Genomic DNA, 14,357 nt, shown 5'->3' on the forward strand with positions numbered 1-14,357 from the left:
TATTCCAATGATTACTTCCAATAATTACTGGAAGTCTGACTCATATTTTCTAGAAATAAACTATATAAAATTGTGAAATTAATTAATTTCTTTATTTTATTGATCAAAAAGTGATAAAAATTAAAAATGAGTGTTAATACAGCACATGCGAATGGTGGTGTCCTGATACATGCTGGAGAGACGTAAGATATCCACTTTGCCGAATTTCTATTGTTAATTTTATTTTGACTTTGACATTTAACACTTATTTTCTTATCTCCAGAATTCTCTTATTTAGTGACAATGTATCAATGGAGTTTGTAGGACAAGATAGTCCAATTTTCAAGGGAACGAAGGTAATTTGAAAGCTAAAAATAAGTTAATTAATATGAAAATTTATAGTTTCACCATTTTCATAAGATTTGTTATTGTTTTTAATGTCTACAGCAAGGTCGAATATATTTGACAACTCACAGAGTTATTTTCAACAGTAAAAATGGCAAGGATCCGTTGCAATCATTTAGTTCTCCTTTTATCTCAATGAGTGAGGTGGAACTTGAACAAGTAAGTAACTAGATCGATCTAGAAATTTCTCATAAGAGATTAACTATATACATATCTATATATATTTTTCCTAATTAATCAATGCAGCCAGTATTTGGTGCAAACTATATTAAGGGGAAAATTCGAGCACAACCAAATGGCAACTTTACAGGAGAAACAAAGTTTAAAATGTCATTTAAATCAGGTGGATGTATTGATTTTGGACAGGCCTTATTAAGAGCAGCTTCAATGGCTCAAAGAAATTCACATGGAATGGCACCACCACCATATGAGCCACCAGGTAAACATTCATACGTCATGGATTAGACTAAAAGTTAATATGGTTTTAAATTGAAATTTTAGGCAGTGGATGGTATCAAGCTCCACCAGGTTATCAGGCAGCACCTGGAACTTATGGATGGATACCACAAAATGCAGCATTCGGACAGGCACCAACAGATGGAGTTTATGTACGATTTATACCTTTTCTTTATTTTTATTAGCATCATAATTTATTTTATTGCTTGCAGATGAGCGATGCACCTCCTCCTTATCCTGGAATCAATCCAAATCCCCCAAATTATGCACCTCCTGGCTACAACCAAGGTCCTGGATATCCATCACAAAATCCATCGCAGCCACCACAATATTCGTATAATAATAATCCTGGAAATGCTGCGCCTCAATATCCTGGATATCCAACTGGTCCACAGAATGCAGGTCCAGCTCCTGGATATCCAACTGGTCCACAAAATGCAGGATTTCAAAATGCCGGACCATCGTATCCTACATTACCAACACAAGCATTCGGTTTTAATGCCCCCTCTGCTCCTGGACAGCCTAGTAAGTCAACTAAAAATTTAACAAGCAGACATAATTTAATAAAATATTTTTTATCTAGTGAGCAAAGAACAAGAAGCAGCAGCATCGGCATTTTATGATCCTCGCAACATGAATTCTGCATTTGTTCAACAGCAACAACCGTACGATATTCCACCGGCTTATGACTCATTGAATCAAAATAACCCGAACAATAAGAAGAATCAATAAATATTGTGGCTTAAAAGTGCATTCCTTAATGATTTTTATGGAAAATATATTATACTACATAAAATAGTCAGTTCATGCTATTGAGACTATCGCTGATGTTATATATTTCGTGTAATAATAGACACTTGAATAATGTTTCTAATAATTTATTTTTCAATGTTAAATTTATGAATTATCTTCAATAAATATTCTATATTTAATCTAAAGTAAATAGATATTTCAGTTATTTAATTTTCAGTGTTCATGGCCAACTTCTTATTTGCCTTGATAGCTGCTTGACGCTTTGGTATTGTTGGACGAATTTTGACCGGTGCATTGACATTAAATGTATAGTTATTGACTTTATTGACCATAACTGTTGCCTTAACCGATGTCTCGGTTACAATTGAATCTTCCTCTAATTTTACAAATTTTAAGCGTTTTTGAGCAGGCTGATCATTAGAACAAAATACTTGAATTGAAGAGTTGTGTAATGTCTTTCGTTTACGTATCATTTCTTCACGTTCTTTTGCAAGTTGCTCTCGTTCAAATGCAAGAAGTTTACGTTCATGTGCAATTCTCATTCTTTCCGATGCTAATAATTGACGTTTTTCATGATTTATATAAGCAATTTCATCTCTTTCGCGTTTCATTGCTTCTTGTTCTCTTTTAATTTTTTCTCGGTCATAGGCCAACTTTTCCCATTTTACTCGCATTTCACATTCTTGCTGACGATATTCATTTTGTTCTCTTGAGAGCTTTTCTTGTTTGGATGCAATAATATTCCGGATTTCTTGAATTTCACGTTCTTCATCATTTAACTGCTGAATTTCAGTATATCTCGAATTACGTAATGCATGATTGTGCCCAAATGGCAAATGAAATCCCTAATGACGAAATAATTATGGTTGTTTCTATATTCAGCTATTATTTACTTACATATAAATCAATATGGACAATATTGTGCGTCCAATTCGGTCCAAACACAAACATAATGGCAATTCCTGATATGAATGAACTCTTATCACGTTGTCTTTACCTAAAAGTATTATAAATACATAAAGATTAACTAGGTAGGTAATTTAATAGAAGATTTCAGCAAATTTGAAACTTTTATTTAGAAACTTAAATTTCTCTAACCTAGAAATCTATATTTTTACAAAATTCTTTCTGTGAAATCAATCACAATCAATCAAAGCACGCTAAAAATTTTGAAATATTAATTTTTTTTAAAAGTAGCTACAAAGCGTATTTTGTGAATTAAGATGAAACGTGCAAACGAAGACGATGAGGTTGAAGTTAAAGAGGACGAAATTAAGCAAGAATTGGAACCGCCAGCTTTAAATCAAGAAGTTGAAAATTCTTGTCAAAATTCAAACATTGAAAATAAAAACGAGGAAGTTCAGGATGTCAGACCAATAAATCCACCAAAGCGTCGACGTAAGAATGAAGACGACACTGAAATTCGTATACTTATATCTTCAAAAATGGCTGGAGCAATAATAGGAAAAAGTGGCCAAAACATCCAAAAGCTACGCTCTGATCACGATGCAAGAGTAAATATTGTTGACTGTAAAGGTCCAGAACGTGTTCTAACGATTGTTTCAACTTTGGACGTATGCTATAAAGTTATCCCAGACATCTTAAAGCATTTTGAACCATCACAATTGAATGAGTATGATTTGCGATTCTTGGTACATCAAAGTTTAGCTGGTTGTATTATTGGAAAAAGTGGATCGAAAATAAAGGAACTCAAGAGTAAATTTGGATGTCTTGTAAAAGTATTTCCAAATGTTGCACCTCAAAGTTTTGAACGAGTTGTACAAATTGTAGCAGTACAAGATAAGTTAATCAATTGCTTTACCGAAATTATGAATCTGATAAAGTCAAACAGTATAAGAGGACCAATTCGTTTTTATGATCCACATAATTTTGATGATCATTATGCTGACGAATACGGTGGATATGGAACTGTTATTTCCAGAAATGGAAATGTTCCTTTTCAACGTCAATTTAATGACAATAGAAATAATAATTTTAATAACAACCGTGGAAAATTTAACAACGATCGTCGTGGAGATACTCGCAGAAGTATCAAAAATGAATCTAATTTTGTTGATCCATGGGCACCAAACTCATTTGGAAATAATCAAATACCCCAAATGAACAATTTTGGAACTAGTAACATATCTAATGATTTTATCAGTTTCAATAGCTTCTTGAACAAACCTGAAGAGACTTCAACTCAAGTTACAATTCCCATTCATTTAGCTGGAGCTTTAATCGGTAAAGGAGGCACGCGAATTCGAAGTATTCGAAACGAATCAAAAGCATCAATCAAGATTGATCAACCACTTCCTGGATCTCAAGATAGAATTATTACCATCACTGGAACTCCTAAGCAAATTGAATCTGCACAATATCTTCTTCAACGAAGCGTCCAAAATGGATTGAATTAAATAATATTACTGAAAATTATACAGCTGCTATGACTTAATTAATTTTGAATATTATATAGAAAAAATCCTATTAATTACTTTATTAGAAAGATTTTATTTGCTTTATATATTGAAATCATACAAAGTCATGTATGCTGGAAAAATAAAATAAATTTTGTATCTTTATCAAAGAAAACTTTCAGTTTGCTATATTTCAAATTTAACGACCAATAAAAATTTGAAATCAAAACCTTACAAATCCAATTGTTCTTTTCAAAAATTTTACAACCGAATTTATATTGATTTTTCATTACACGAGAAAATTTGCTTAAGATAACAAGTGTGCTTTTTGAAAGAAATAATTAAAATAAACTAAAATTAACAATGAAACCTGCAATATTGACAAAAAAGAATAATTCTCCCAAAATGGTAAGAAAAATCCTTACATATGTATATCAATAAAATCATTAACTAAATATTTTTTTGTAGCCAGAATTTCCATTTGCAGACGAAAACATCAACTTAACCATCGCCGCAATGGAAAATATTGAAAGTATAATAAGTAAAGTCTCTGAGGAGATAAAAAAGACTGAAAATTTTCTGCTAATGAAAATCCAAGAAAAAAGTTTTAATAATGAAACGTGCGAACAACCTTCGGAACTGAATTTTCCAAATGTCGGAGAAATGGGTCCTAGCAATAATATCAATAAATTTGGACAACCTGCTTCAAATATGAAGCAATGCATAAATTGTGAAAAATATTTAAAACTGGAGAAAATTAATAAGGAACTAAAAGAGCAGAATGCAAAACTGCTAGCCGAAATTAAAATTTTGAAGAACATGGAGATCGATTCGTAATGTCGTATTTACGTAAATGACTAGATATATTTTATGGAGCTTTTTTAATTTTAACATTAACTTATGGAAATCATGTATCAATGTACGGATCAATTTTATTATGAGAACAATAAACAGGTAATAGACCACAGATAACCTATTATATCCTTTATTTAAAACTAATTCATTCTAACTTACAACCATCTTACAATATAATAATTTCTCTTTCCTACTCGAATTAAAGAAATGCCATTGTTAAGAATATGAATGTTAGGCACAACGATCTCTTGTGGATTAGTACTGCGTTTCATATTGATATAAAATCCACCGGCAGTTATTATTCTATTGGCATCATTTTTGTTCTTAAAACATTCAGCTTTCAATGCTAAATCCATTAGAGTCGTTCCTGATTCCAAAAGAAATTCTTTATATGGAGCACCGCTGAATATTTCCTTAACTTCTGAGCTTTTCATTTCACCTATCGCATTTATGTCACCATTATATAAGGCATTCGAGACATTTTGTGCCTTCTTTAAGCCATCTTCACCATGAATAAGTAATGTCAACTGATCAGCAAGTATTGTTTGTGCTTCTCTTAGTTCTGGGTTCTTTTTATGCTTCTCAATTAAATCAAACACCTCATTTGTTGGAAGGAACGAAAATAGTTTAAGTAACTTTTCAGCTTCACTGTCTGGTTGTCTTAAGAAGAACTGATAAAATGAAAATTCTGACGTTTTATTGGAATCAAGCCACACTGCATTTCCCGCTGATTTACCAAATTTGTTACCTTCTTCATTCGTTATTATTGGCAATGCAAGTCCATAAGCTTGCTTCTTTAAAACTCGAGTAATAAGTTCACATCCAGTCATGAAATTTCCCATTTGATCCATTCCACCCATTTGATATCGGCAGTTATATTTTTGGAAAAGTTGAAGCCAGTCATAAGCTTGAAATATTTGGTATGTAAATTCAGTAAATGACATTCCTTCCTCATTTTGTAAACGACTTTGAACGGATGTTCTTGAAAGCATTTGTCCTAGACGAAAATGTCTTCCAACTTTTGATATAAAATCTACAAAATTTATATTCTCGTACCAGTCAGCATTATTGACAATCATCAATTCCTTCAATTGTTCCTTCTTAGATTTTTTCTCCCAGAAATATGCACGATGATTATCAAATATATTATTGATCTGTTTCTTAATTCCTACTAAGTTATTCTGGATAATTTCATTCTCTAGTAGCTTTCTTTCTGTATTTCGACCGCTTGGATCTCCGATTAATCCAGTAGCACCTCCAATCAATGCAATCGGCTGATGTTGTCCTCTTTGTGCATGAATTAATCCAATTAATACTAATAAATTTCCTACATGAAGACTGTCACTTGTTGGATCAAATCCAGCATAAATTGTTTGTTCTGCTTTCCCTAGTTCCGCTTGTATCTTTTCACTGTAAAATTTATGAAAATTTCAAAAATCACAAATAATCTATTAAATATTGAATGATTTACTTACACAGCTTCATGTGGAAATACTTCTTGAAAGAATCCTCTACTCCGAAGCCTTAAAAGATTATAATAATTCCTTTTTTGTGAATAATTTAATAAAATTTTCGCCCTCTTCAGCATGATTATTTTTATAAACAAAACATGACATTTAGCGCATTTTTACACGGTGAATCGCGCTATTATGATCAGTTTGATCTAACTAGCGTGTATTTTGTGTTAATTAAAGTTTATTTTTTGGGAAATAATGTCCGTCAGGAATTCAGTTCGGTTGATTTAAATTTAATTTAACCGTTAGATTTTATTATTTGTTGAAAGGAATTTCTTCTGTAAATTAATTAAGAAAAATCAGGATAAATTAAAACATGCTCAATTTTTATTTACTGCTAAGTGATGTTCTCGTCTTCATTTATTATATCAGATTTATTCTTATCATATAAATCTTTAACTTTAGGATTGTCCCATTCGAGAGTTTGGTATACAATAGAATCATTATTTAAATAAGCAAAAAGACACTTCTTCTTCACAGACACAGATAATCGACCACAACTGATGAGAAAATGAGGTTCCAGAAGTTCTTCCCTATTTATAATATGTACAATTTGTGTAGCATGAAAATAAATGGGATCTCCGCTGTATGTCAGAAAATCACCACCAAAATTTTCAGCATTTGTGACATAAAAGCCCTTCTTCCAGAGATCATGAAACACTTTGTATTTTGCTACATTTGATACAGGAAAACTGTCGATTCTTTTGCTGTTTGTTGTATGAAATGGATGTTGTGTGGGAATTTGCGAATGCAGATTTTGTGGATTATATGTCTGTCGATATCTTACTTCCTCTTCTTTAATGATCTGCTCTGGTGTTATATTGATTTCTGAAAGTAAATAACATACATCCAGTAAACACAATTTATATGAATTCGATGACTTACCACTTTCTGAAACACCTGATTTGATCAGCTTTTTCCTCTTTCCTTTGATTATTTGCTGCATATTTTGCATAGTGATTTCCAACTTATTTTTCATATGTGCATTCTGTAATTCATCACAGATTCCTTTCTGATGGGCTTTAAACGCTTCCTTCATATTTTCACTTGGCGGTTCCTCAAGATTTTTATCGTATATCTCTACAATATCCTCTTCAATCATAAGTCTAGTCTCATATTCGCTGTAACATGCTGGTAAATTCTGCAAATTAACGTTTCGAGGATAAGGTGCTGAAATTCCAATCAATTTTCCAATTATTCTATGTTCTTTTCTCAATTTTATATAGTCGTCAGCATTGAATGTCATCGCTCGTCCATTTAATAAAATTAATTTTAATTTCACATGCTCCATTGTTTACTAATAAAATTGAATAAATGAATTTTGATCATTGGAAAGATACTGGAAATCTGGAAAGTTCAAAATTTATTCAGTCGAAGATATTTTGATCGGCACAATATTAATTCATTTATAAAGCATTTAATTCAAGATGTGGCCATTAGTTTACGGATTTTTAAGGTCAAATGCAAGATTTGTCGTATTTCCAGTTGCAGTCATTATTGGTGTTATTGGCTATAATGTTGAAAGTAATAAGAATAAATGACATCCAGGAGTAAATATTGTGTATATAACTTTTCTTCTTTTTATTTCCATTAATTTATTTGACAAATAGATCTAGTGTCATCAAAATATACTCCCTATAATCAGAGCATAGAGCAGCAAAGGATTGAAAGACTCACATCAGATGATGAATTAACAAAGAACAAAAAAGCTACTTATGAAAATGTCTTGGAAAAGAATTTATCGGAAAGTTTAAGGAAGAAGTAGTGAACTTTTTATTGGATTCTGTACATAAGATCGATTTACTTAAGTTAATAAATTCTATAGCACAGTGTATGCATCAATTAGAACTTTAGTATAATTAAATCTGTAAATCTTTTCTGTCTTAAAAACTAACTAATGAATTAAAATATGCTCTTCCTTGAGCTACTTTTGAAATGATACACACGGTACAAAGCGAAAGAATCGCAGTTTCTTCTTCTTTTTGTTTAAATTCTTTGGCTTAATATTTGGAATTTCATTTTCGTTGCTTATTAATTTCCCATCTATATCATGAGTCTCAGCACTTAGGTCTATTTCTGGTAGCAGTTCATCTAGTGATGTATTATTTATTTCTGTTATATGCGTTTGGTCTAATTCAGAGTTCTCGAATGCCAATTGTCGTGGATTTAGCAAAACATGATTATGTTCATTGTGATGATGTGTGATGACGACTGACTGTCGCGTAACAATTTTTGAATATTCTGAATCAAAGCCACTATCGTTGTCAGTTTGGATTATAGCATTTCGATAGTGTTTGAATGGTGAATATTGAGCCTTTAATTTGTTGTATTGCTTTTCCATCTCTTTTAACTCTTGCATTTCTACTCGTAATTTATCAAAAACCATACGCATTCGTGACTTTTCTCGTTCCAATTCATAGATTTGACTATCTTTCATCTCGCATTTCTCTTCAAGTTCATAAATTTTTATGGATTTCCTTCGAAGTTCTCGTTTGACGTCACTTTCGTCTTTTTCTAAATCATTTTTCTTCTCATCAATTACCGGTGCTTGCGTTACACAAACAGGCATTGACTTGTGTCTTAATAATGTCTTTCGTCGATCTTCAGCTAAATTTTCTATTAACTTTTTGACTTTTGACTCAATGTGATCATAATTATGTCCAACACTTTTCTTCATGTTGAGATTATGACACGAAAAGGATTTCTTCTTTTTAATTGGTGCTTGTGGTAGAGCTATATTGACATTTTGTGATGTTTCACTTGCATATGATGCTTCTGGATGTGTAATTTCCTTGTCTGTTTCGTCATCAGATAATTTTATTGATTGTGTGCTTAACAATCTGTCTGTTTCCATTGAATTTGCCATTGACTGTTCTGTTTCTGTTGAACTGTTATGATTATCTGATGATAACGAGTTAATTTCATTATTTGAATGAAATTTCGGAAAATTGGCAATTTCGTCCCCATAAACATCTTCTTCATCCGAAATTAAATCAATTGGGAATGTCTCGTCGCTTAGCATGGTATATTGATGTATTAAGTACCTATTTATAAACTTAATTAATATAAATTTGTTAATAAAATGTGCTGTCTTACTTAATATAACACAAAATGAAAAATATCAAAACTTCCAGGAATTCTATTATAATCATTTGTATGGTTTTTCTATTGTTTAATTAGCAAATGTTTAATTTTATACTAGACCATCATTCTCGGAAAAGCTTAAATTCTCTTTTCATACTTAACACCTGGAGAAACATAAGAGAATCTGTTAAATCATTTAGATTTGGGTCCAAAAAGCTGATTTAAAAATATGAAAAAATTCCAGGAAATTCCAGGAAAAAAACATGTTTTGTTTTTACATCACTTTTAATCATTAATTATAGCATTTTGATATAAAAGAACTTATGGATGCAATGATTATCATGTTAACTAAGATTTGTTCACATTACTTGCCTTAAAACTTGAGAATTGTCAATTTCTTAACGACACTTTAAAATTTAATATAATTTTACTTTGAACTTCACTGGAAGTTTATTGGAAGTAACAAAAACAACAAAAATGAGTTTCATCACTAAATTAACGTGTTCATTAAATTCACTAAAAACTGTAAATTATAGACAGTATTCGGGTACATTAATTAGGAATATAGCAACAACAAGTGCTCGTTATTGTGATGAACAAGAAAAGCCAAAGCTACAAAATCCAAATCAGAAAAATTTAGATGAATCTGAAATTGACCGAACAAAAATAATTCCAGTAGAAACATCTATTAGGTATTTAAAGAGTTCAGCATATAAAGAAACATACGGAGAAGAGCCTGTCTGGGTTCCATACAAACGAAATTATAAAGGTCTATTTCCGCCAAGAAAAACACGCAAAACTTGCATCAGAAGCGGCAAAATATCGACAGGAAATCCATGTCCAGTGTGTCGTGATGAGTACTTAGTTCTACACGAAGAAAATACTGAATTATTGAATCAGTTCATTTCACAGCAAACTGGGAAGGTAAGATAAACATGCATTTACTCAATACCGCTTTAAATACTAATTGACATTTCATAAATTAGGTAATAAGCACATCAAAAACAGGTTTATGTCAGAAGAAACATTTACAACTATTGGTATCAGTAGAAAGAGCAAAGGATCGTGGATTATTAACATACGATGTCCCATTTAGAGACTACTCAGAATACTATGATGAGTACAAGTCAAAACAGTAGTTCGAATAAGAAAGAAATCAATCAAAAAGAATGTACTTTTCTCATTATTGGTGGAGGAATCGCTGGTGTATCATGTGCTGAAACAATCAACTTCTTATTGCCTGGAGAAAAAATAATTCTTTTAACAGAATCCTCATTAATCAAATCAGTAACAAATTTAGTTCAGTTAGGAAAATTTTCACAAAGATTTGACATCCAGGAAGTTGTATCGAAAGAGTTTGAGAAGCCAAACATTGAAGTTATAACTGATGAATTATCAACAATTAAAAGCAAGAGTAAAGAAGCAACAACAAAAGGTGGTCTGAAAATAATCTATAATTTAATGTGTATATGCACTGGATCTCGTCCAAAGCTTGTTAATTTTGCTGATAATGTAAGCAGTTATATTCTTGGAATCCGAGATACTGATTCAGTCAAAGAATTTCAAAAGAGAATTAAAACCAGCAAGAGATTTGGTTTAATTGGAAACGGCGGTATTGCATCGGAAATAATATATGAAATCGGCAATATTGAAATTGAATGGATAATAAAAGATCAACACATATCGTCAACTTTTATAGACCAAGGTGCTGCAAAATTCTTCGAGTCACGTCTCAAAAATAAAAATACTTCAGATAAAATGATTGTAAAGCGAATGAGATATGTGGAAGAACGTGAAACATCCGAGAATTTAAAAAGAGGAGCTGCTTTGGGACCTGATTGGCATCGTTTACTTGATATGAAAGGAAATATGAGCTCATCATCTGAAAACATAAAAGTTCATTATAATTCTGAAGTCAAAAGCATTAGTTTATGTACGGATAACAATTTTCCTGTGTGCATTGAACTAACTAATGATGAAAAAGTTTTCTGTGATTTTGTCGTGTCTGCAACTGGCGTTGAACCTTACAAAACTTTTAGTTTTTTGGATGAAGCTATTAAGTTGGGTGAAGATGGAAGTATTTTTGTTGATGATTTAATGAGAACTTCGATTGATTCAATTTATGCTGCTGGTGATGTCTGTTATGCTGGATGGGAACATTCGGAATATTGGCATCAAATGCGTCTTTGGACACAAGCACGACAAATGGGAATGATGGCTGGAAAAAGTATGGCTGCAAAATTTAATAATGAGGAAATATATCAAGACTTTTGCTTCGAACTGTTTAGTCATGTCACGAAACTTTATGGCTATCAAGTTGTTTTACTCGGACGATACAATGGTCAAGGACTTGATGATGATTATGAGCTTTTGTTCCGCATTACACCAGATAAAGAATACATAAAGTTTGTTTTGAAAAATGGACGTCTTGTTGGAGCATTATTGATTGGTGAAACTGGACTGGAAGAAACTTGTGAAAATCTTATCCTTAATAAAATAGATTTGACACCTTTTGGCGATGATATCTTAGATCCAAACATTGATATTGAAGATTATTTTGATTGATTTCTAATAAAATGCACTAGTATCTTTAAATTGTAACTTAACAGTATTAATAATTTAGTTCCAATATGTTTGGATATACTTCAGCCTTAGAAAATAGTTTTGACAGTATCTTGAGCTGTAAACTAGTACATGTCATCAAAAACTTATGGATTTTCAATTAAAAATTTTCTTCCATCATTAATTGTTCCCTAGTTCTGTAGTTACAGCTCACACACACAATTGTATACGGAAGTACATAAGAACTTTCCACTTGTGTTGATATTACATAAGAACAGATGATTTTAAAGATGTGTATGTATTGGTGAATACATAATTGTTATGGCTCACTCTCTTTGTTACTCTCACTCTCTTTTGGCTTTTTGAGCTTAGAGAGGAACTGCCAGATTTTTTAAAAATCGAAATACATTCTCGCTTAATGCTTATGATTAAAATAAATAAGTTTCGTTAATGTAACACGTGCGATATAGAAGCTTCGATTACATCCTTTTGATCCACTTGAAGATGTCATGTGTCATCACTAATTTAATTCCATTATTCATCACTTGGAATGAGATGACTGTAAAGATAACATGTTAAACTACAAACCACATGTCTTTAATGTCAAAAACATGTCAAAACATGAACTTTAAAATATCTCGACAACAGATGAAGCACATTTGCATTTATTGAGATGAAACTCATTCGGATGGGAATCTGTCAAGCTGTGTGAACTTTAATTTCTGAGTGGATTATAATTAGATGAATTGAAATTATAAATGCACAAAAGTGTGGCTTATAAACGTGATTGCATTATTAAAATACTATTTACATAAGGGAATCAAACAACGTATAGCTAGCCGGTAAAGTGGTTAATGACCAATACAATACTTGCGAATAATAGAAGTAATAAAACTTTCAGCACATGCCGCATGAATTTGAAAAAAAGTTATAACCTGTTATAAATATAGAGTCTATTTTCTAGGAGAGAGAAACATGACATGAGGATGATGCAATAGTCACTCAAATTTTCTTTATCAACCTTCTTGCTCCTAATTTCCTTTTTAATTTCCTCATCATTTTCTGTTGACATTATGAAATTATTTGTCCATACACATATTTTTTCCGTCAATAAATCTAGTTCTAGGCATAAATTCCTATTCATTTTGCTCTCAAATATTTGAATGATTTATACTCAAATAGGAAGTAAGTTACTCACATTCCATGTACAGTCAGTAAAAAATGTATGTAGATCCCTTTTTATCCCTAATCTTTATCGTATATTCCTTATCAATTCGGAAGCGTGGAAAATTTGTTCATTATTGCTCAATATTTCAATTTTTCCTTCCTTCTAGTCATTCCTTTCTCTCTTATTTGCTTTTGCTACATCGACAAAATTCCAATTAGACTATTCATGCCAAATTTTTTGTCATTAAAGATTATTCACAAGAAAAGGAGAAAGCAGAATGTATTTCTCTCAATGACAACGTTTTTCAGCTGATTCAGGATTACATTAAGGATGTGGAAAGTAGAAAAGTTGACAAATCATAGTAAGCATTTGATTTTCTAGAAAAAAAAAATTTTGTTTACGAAAATATTTTGCATTGTTGTTTTTGCGGGAAGTAAAAAAAGTGATGATTTGAGGTATAATTAGATCCTTGACTGCGCAAACATATTCTGGTAAGTGCCAGTAAATACATTTAACAATGTTTTTAACAAAATACAACTGAAAATGTCCAAAAAATTAAATAATTCAATCATCCAGTAGCGTCAAATTGACAACAAAACACTTTTTTCATATAAAACATTAAGCAGGCTAAGTGTTTCTATAGATTATTGTTAAACGCTCAATAATCAAATGTCTATAGAAATAGCAATTCGTTGAATATGTTTACATGAATTAGGTTGGGAACATCGAGTAATAATTTTTATAAATGTGAAAAATAGAAGATCCGTATAAAGAAAAGAAGCATAATGTCGTCAGCAGTCTTTAGAAATAGTCATATTCCCCCATAAAGTAACTGAGCATGTCAGCGAAAGTTTGAAAAAAGTGGATTTTCTTTTTCTGCACATCCAAATTGATCGCTGCTTTTGTTGTCAATCAAAAGACTAAAAGGCATGATTTTAAAATTGGCAACATAGCTTGTTGATGCATTTTAAGTGAATAACATCAATACCTGCATTCATCAAAACAGTCTGTAAATAGAAGAAAAAACAGAATTTGATGTCACAAACAGCCATAATTTATATTAATAATAATTTAAATTAATCTCATAGTTAGCTTGTTTTTGTGTGCTTCTTGCCTCTATCATCGACGACATTTGAGTTGTAAACAAATTGGTTCATTTTTCAT

General features: G+C 31.4%; 9 protein-coding genes across 9 annotated transcripts; 5 read left to right on the forward strand and 4 right to left on the reverse strand.

The window, feature by feature from the left end:
- Positions 1-24: 24 nt before the first annotated feature.
- Wbp2 (WW domain binding protein 2) lies at positions 25-1,783 on the forward strand. Its single transcript, XM_070645549.1, has 7 exons — positions 25-182; positions 263-335; positions 427-543; positions 631-823; positions 886-992; positions 1,053-1,365; positions 1,424-1,783. The coding sequence occupies exons 1-7, from the start codon at positions 127-129 to the stop codon at positions 1,570-1,572; spliced, it is 1,008 nt and encodes a 335-aa protein (XP_070501650.1). The 5' UTR covers positions 25-126; the 3' UTR covers positions 1,573-1,783.
- Positions 1,703-2,637, reverse strand: LOC139094505 (golgin subfamily A member 6-like protein 7). Its single transcript, XM_070645550.1, has 2 exons — positions 2,491-2,637; positions 1,703-2,438 (listed from the first exon to the last, which is right to left on the reverse strand). The coding sequence occupies exons 1-2, from the start codon at positions 2,542-2,544 to the stop codon at positions 1,800-1,802; spliced, it is 693 nt and encodes a 230-aa protein (XP_070501651.1). The 5' UTR covers positions 2,545-2,637; the 3' UTR covers positions 1,703-1,799.
- A 106-nt stretch (positions 2,638-2,743) lies between these two features.
- LOC139094676 (heterogeneous nuclear ribonucleoprotein K-like) lies at positions 2,744-4,038 on the forward strand. The gene has a single exon (XM_070645808.1). It carries the CDS (start codon positions 2,817-2,819, stop codon positions 4,008-4,010), a length of 1,194 nt encoding a protein of 397 aa, XP_070501909.1. The 5' UTR covers positions 2,744-2,816; the 3' UTR covers positions 4,011-4,038.
- A 940-nt stretch (positions 4,039-4,978) lies between these two features.
- TyrRS-m (Tyrosine--tRNA ligase, mitochondrial) lies at positions 4,979-6,499 on the reverse strand. Its single transcript, XM_070645756.1, has 2 exons — positions 6,341-6,499; positions 4,979-6,275 (listed from the first exon to the last, which is right to left on the reverse strand). The coding sequence occupies exons 1-2, from the start codon at positions 6,451-6,453 to the stop codon at positions 5,021-5,023; spliced, it is 1,368 nt and encodes a 455-aa protein (XP_070501857.1). The 5' UTR covers positions 6,454-6,499; the 3' UTR covers positions 4,979-5,020.
- A 217-nt stretch (positions 6,500-6,716) lies between these two features.
- Positions 6,717-7,671, reverse strand: Tsen34 (tRNA splicing endonuclease subunit 34). Its single transcript, XM_070645449.1, has 2 exons — positions 7,265-7,671; positions 6,717-7,207 (listed from the first exon to the last, which is right to left on the reverse strand). Exons 1-2 carry the CDS (start codon positions 7,668-7,670, stop codon positions 6,717-6,719), a joined length of 897 nt encoding a protein of 298 aa, XP_070501550.1. The 5' UTR covers position 7,671.
- A 63-nt stretch (positions 7,672-7,734) lies between these two features.
- LOC139094645 (small integral membrane protein 12-A) lies at positions 7,735-8,243 on the forward strand. The gene is made up of 2 exons (XM_070645773.1): positions 7,735-7,903; positions 7,990-8,243. Exons 1-2 carry the CDS (start codon positions 7,807-7,809, stop codon positions 8,142-8,144), a joined length of 252 nt encoding a protein of 83 aa, XP_070501874.1. The 5' UTR covers positions 7,735-7,806; the 3' UTR covers positions 8,145-8,243.
- LOC139094644 (putative leucine-rich repeat-containing protein DDB_G0290503) lies at positions 8,017-9,504 on the reverse strand. The gene is made up of 2 exons (XM_070645772.1): positions 9,476-9,504; positions 8,017-9,423 (listed from the first exon to the last, which is right to left on the reverse strand). The coding sequence occupies exon 2, from the start codon at positions 9,399-9,401 to the stop codon at positions 8,304-8,306; it is 1,098 nt and encodes a 365-aa protein (XP_070501873.1). The 5' UTR covers positions 9,402-9,423; positions 9,476-9,504; the 3' UTR covers positions 8,017-8,303.
- A 436-nt stretch (positions 9,505-9,940) lies between these two features.
- On the forward strand, positions 9,941-10,396 carry mRpS18B (mitochondrial ribosomal protein S18B). The gene has a single exon (XM_070645450.1). The coding sequence runs from the start codon at positions 9,941-9,943 to the stop codon at positions 10,394-10,396; it is 456 nt and encodes a 151-aa protein (XP_070501551.1).
- Positions 10,254-12,064, forward strand: Pyroxd1 (pyridine nucleotide-disulfide oxidoreductase domain 1). Its single transcript, XM_070645774.1, has 2 exons — positions 10,254-10,387; positions 10,450-12,064. Exon 2 carries the CDS (start codon positions 10,547-10,549, stop codon positions 12,026-12,028), a length of 1,482 nt encoding a protein of 493 aa, XP_070501875.1. The 5' UTR covers positions 10,254-10,387; positions 10,450-10,546; the 3' UTR covers positions 12,029-12,064.
- Positions 12,065-14,357: the final 2,293 nt, after the last annotated feature.

Source organism: Chironomus tepperi, unplaced genomic scaffold, assembly GCF_022539635.2.
Source record: "Chironomus tepperi strain 1889 unplaced genomic scaffold, CSIRO-AGI_Ctep_v1 contig_354, whole genome shotgun sequence".
Lineage (NCBI taxonomy): Eukaryota > Metazoa > Arthropoda > Insecta > Diptera > Chironomidae > Chironomus > Chironomus tepperi.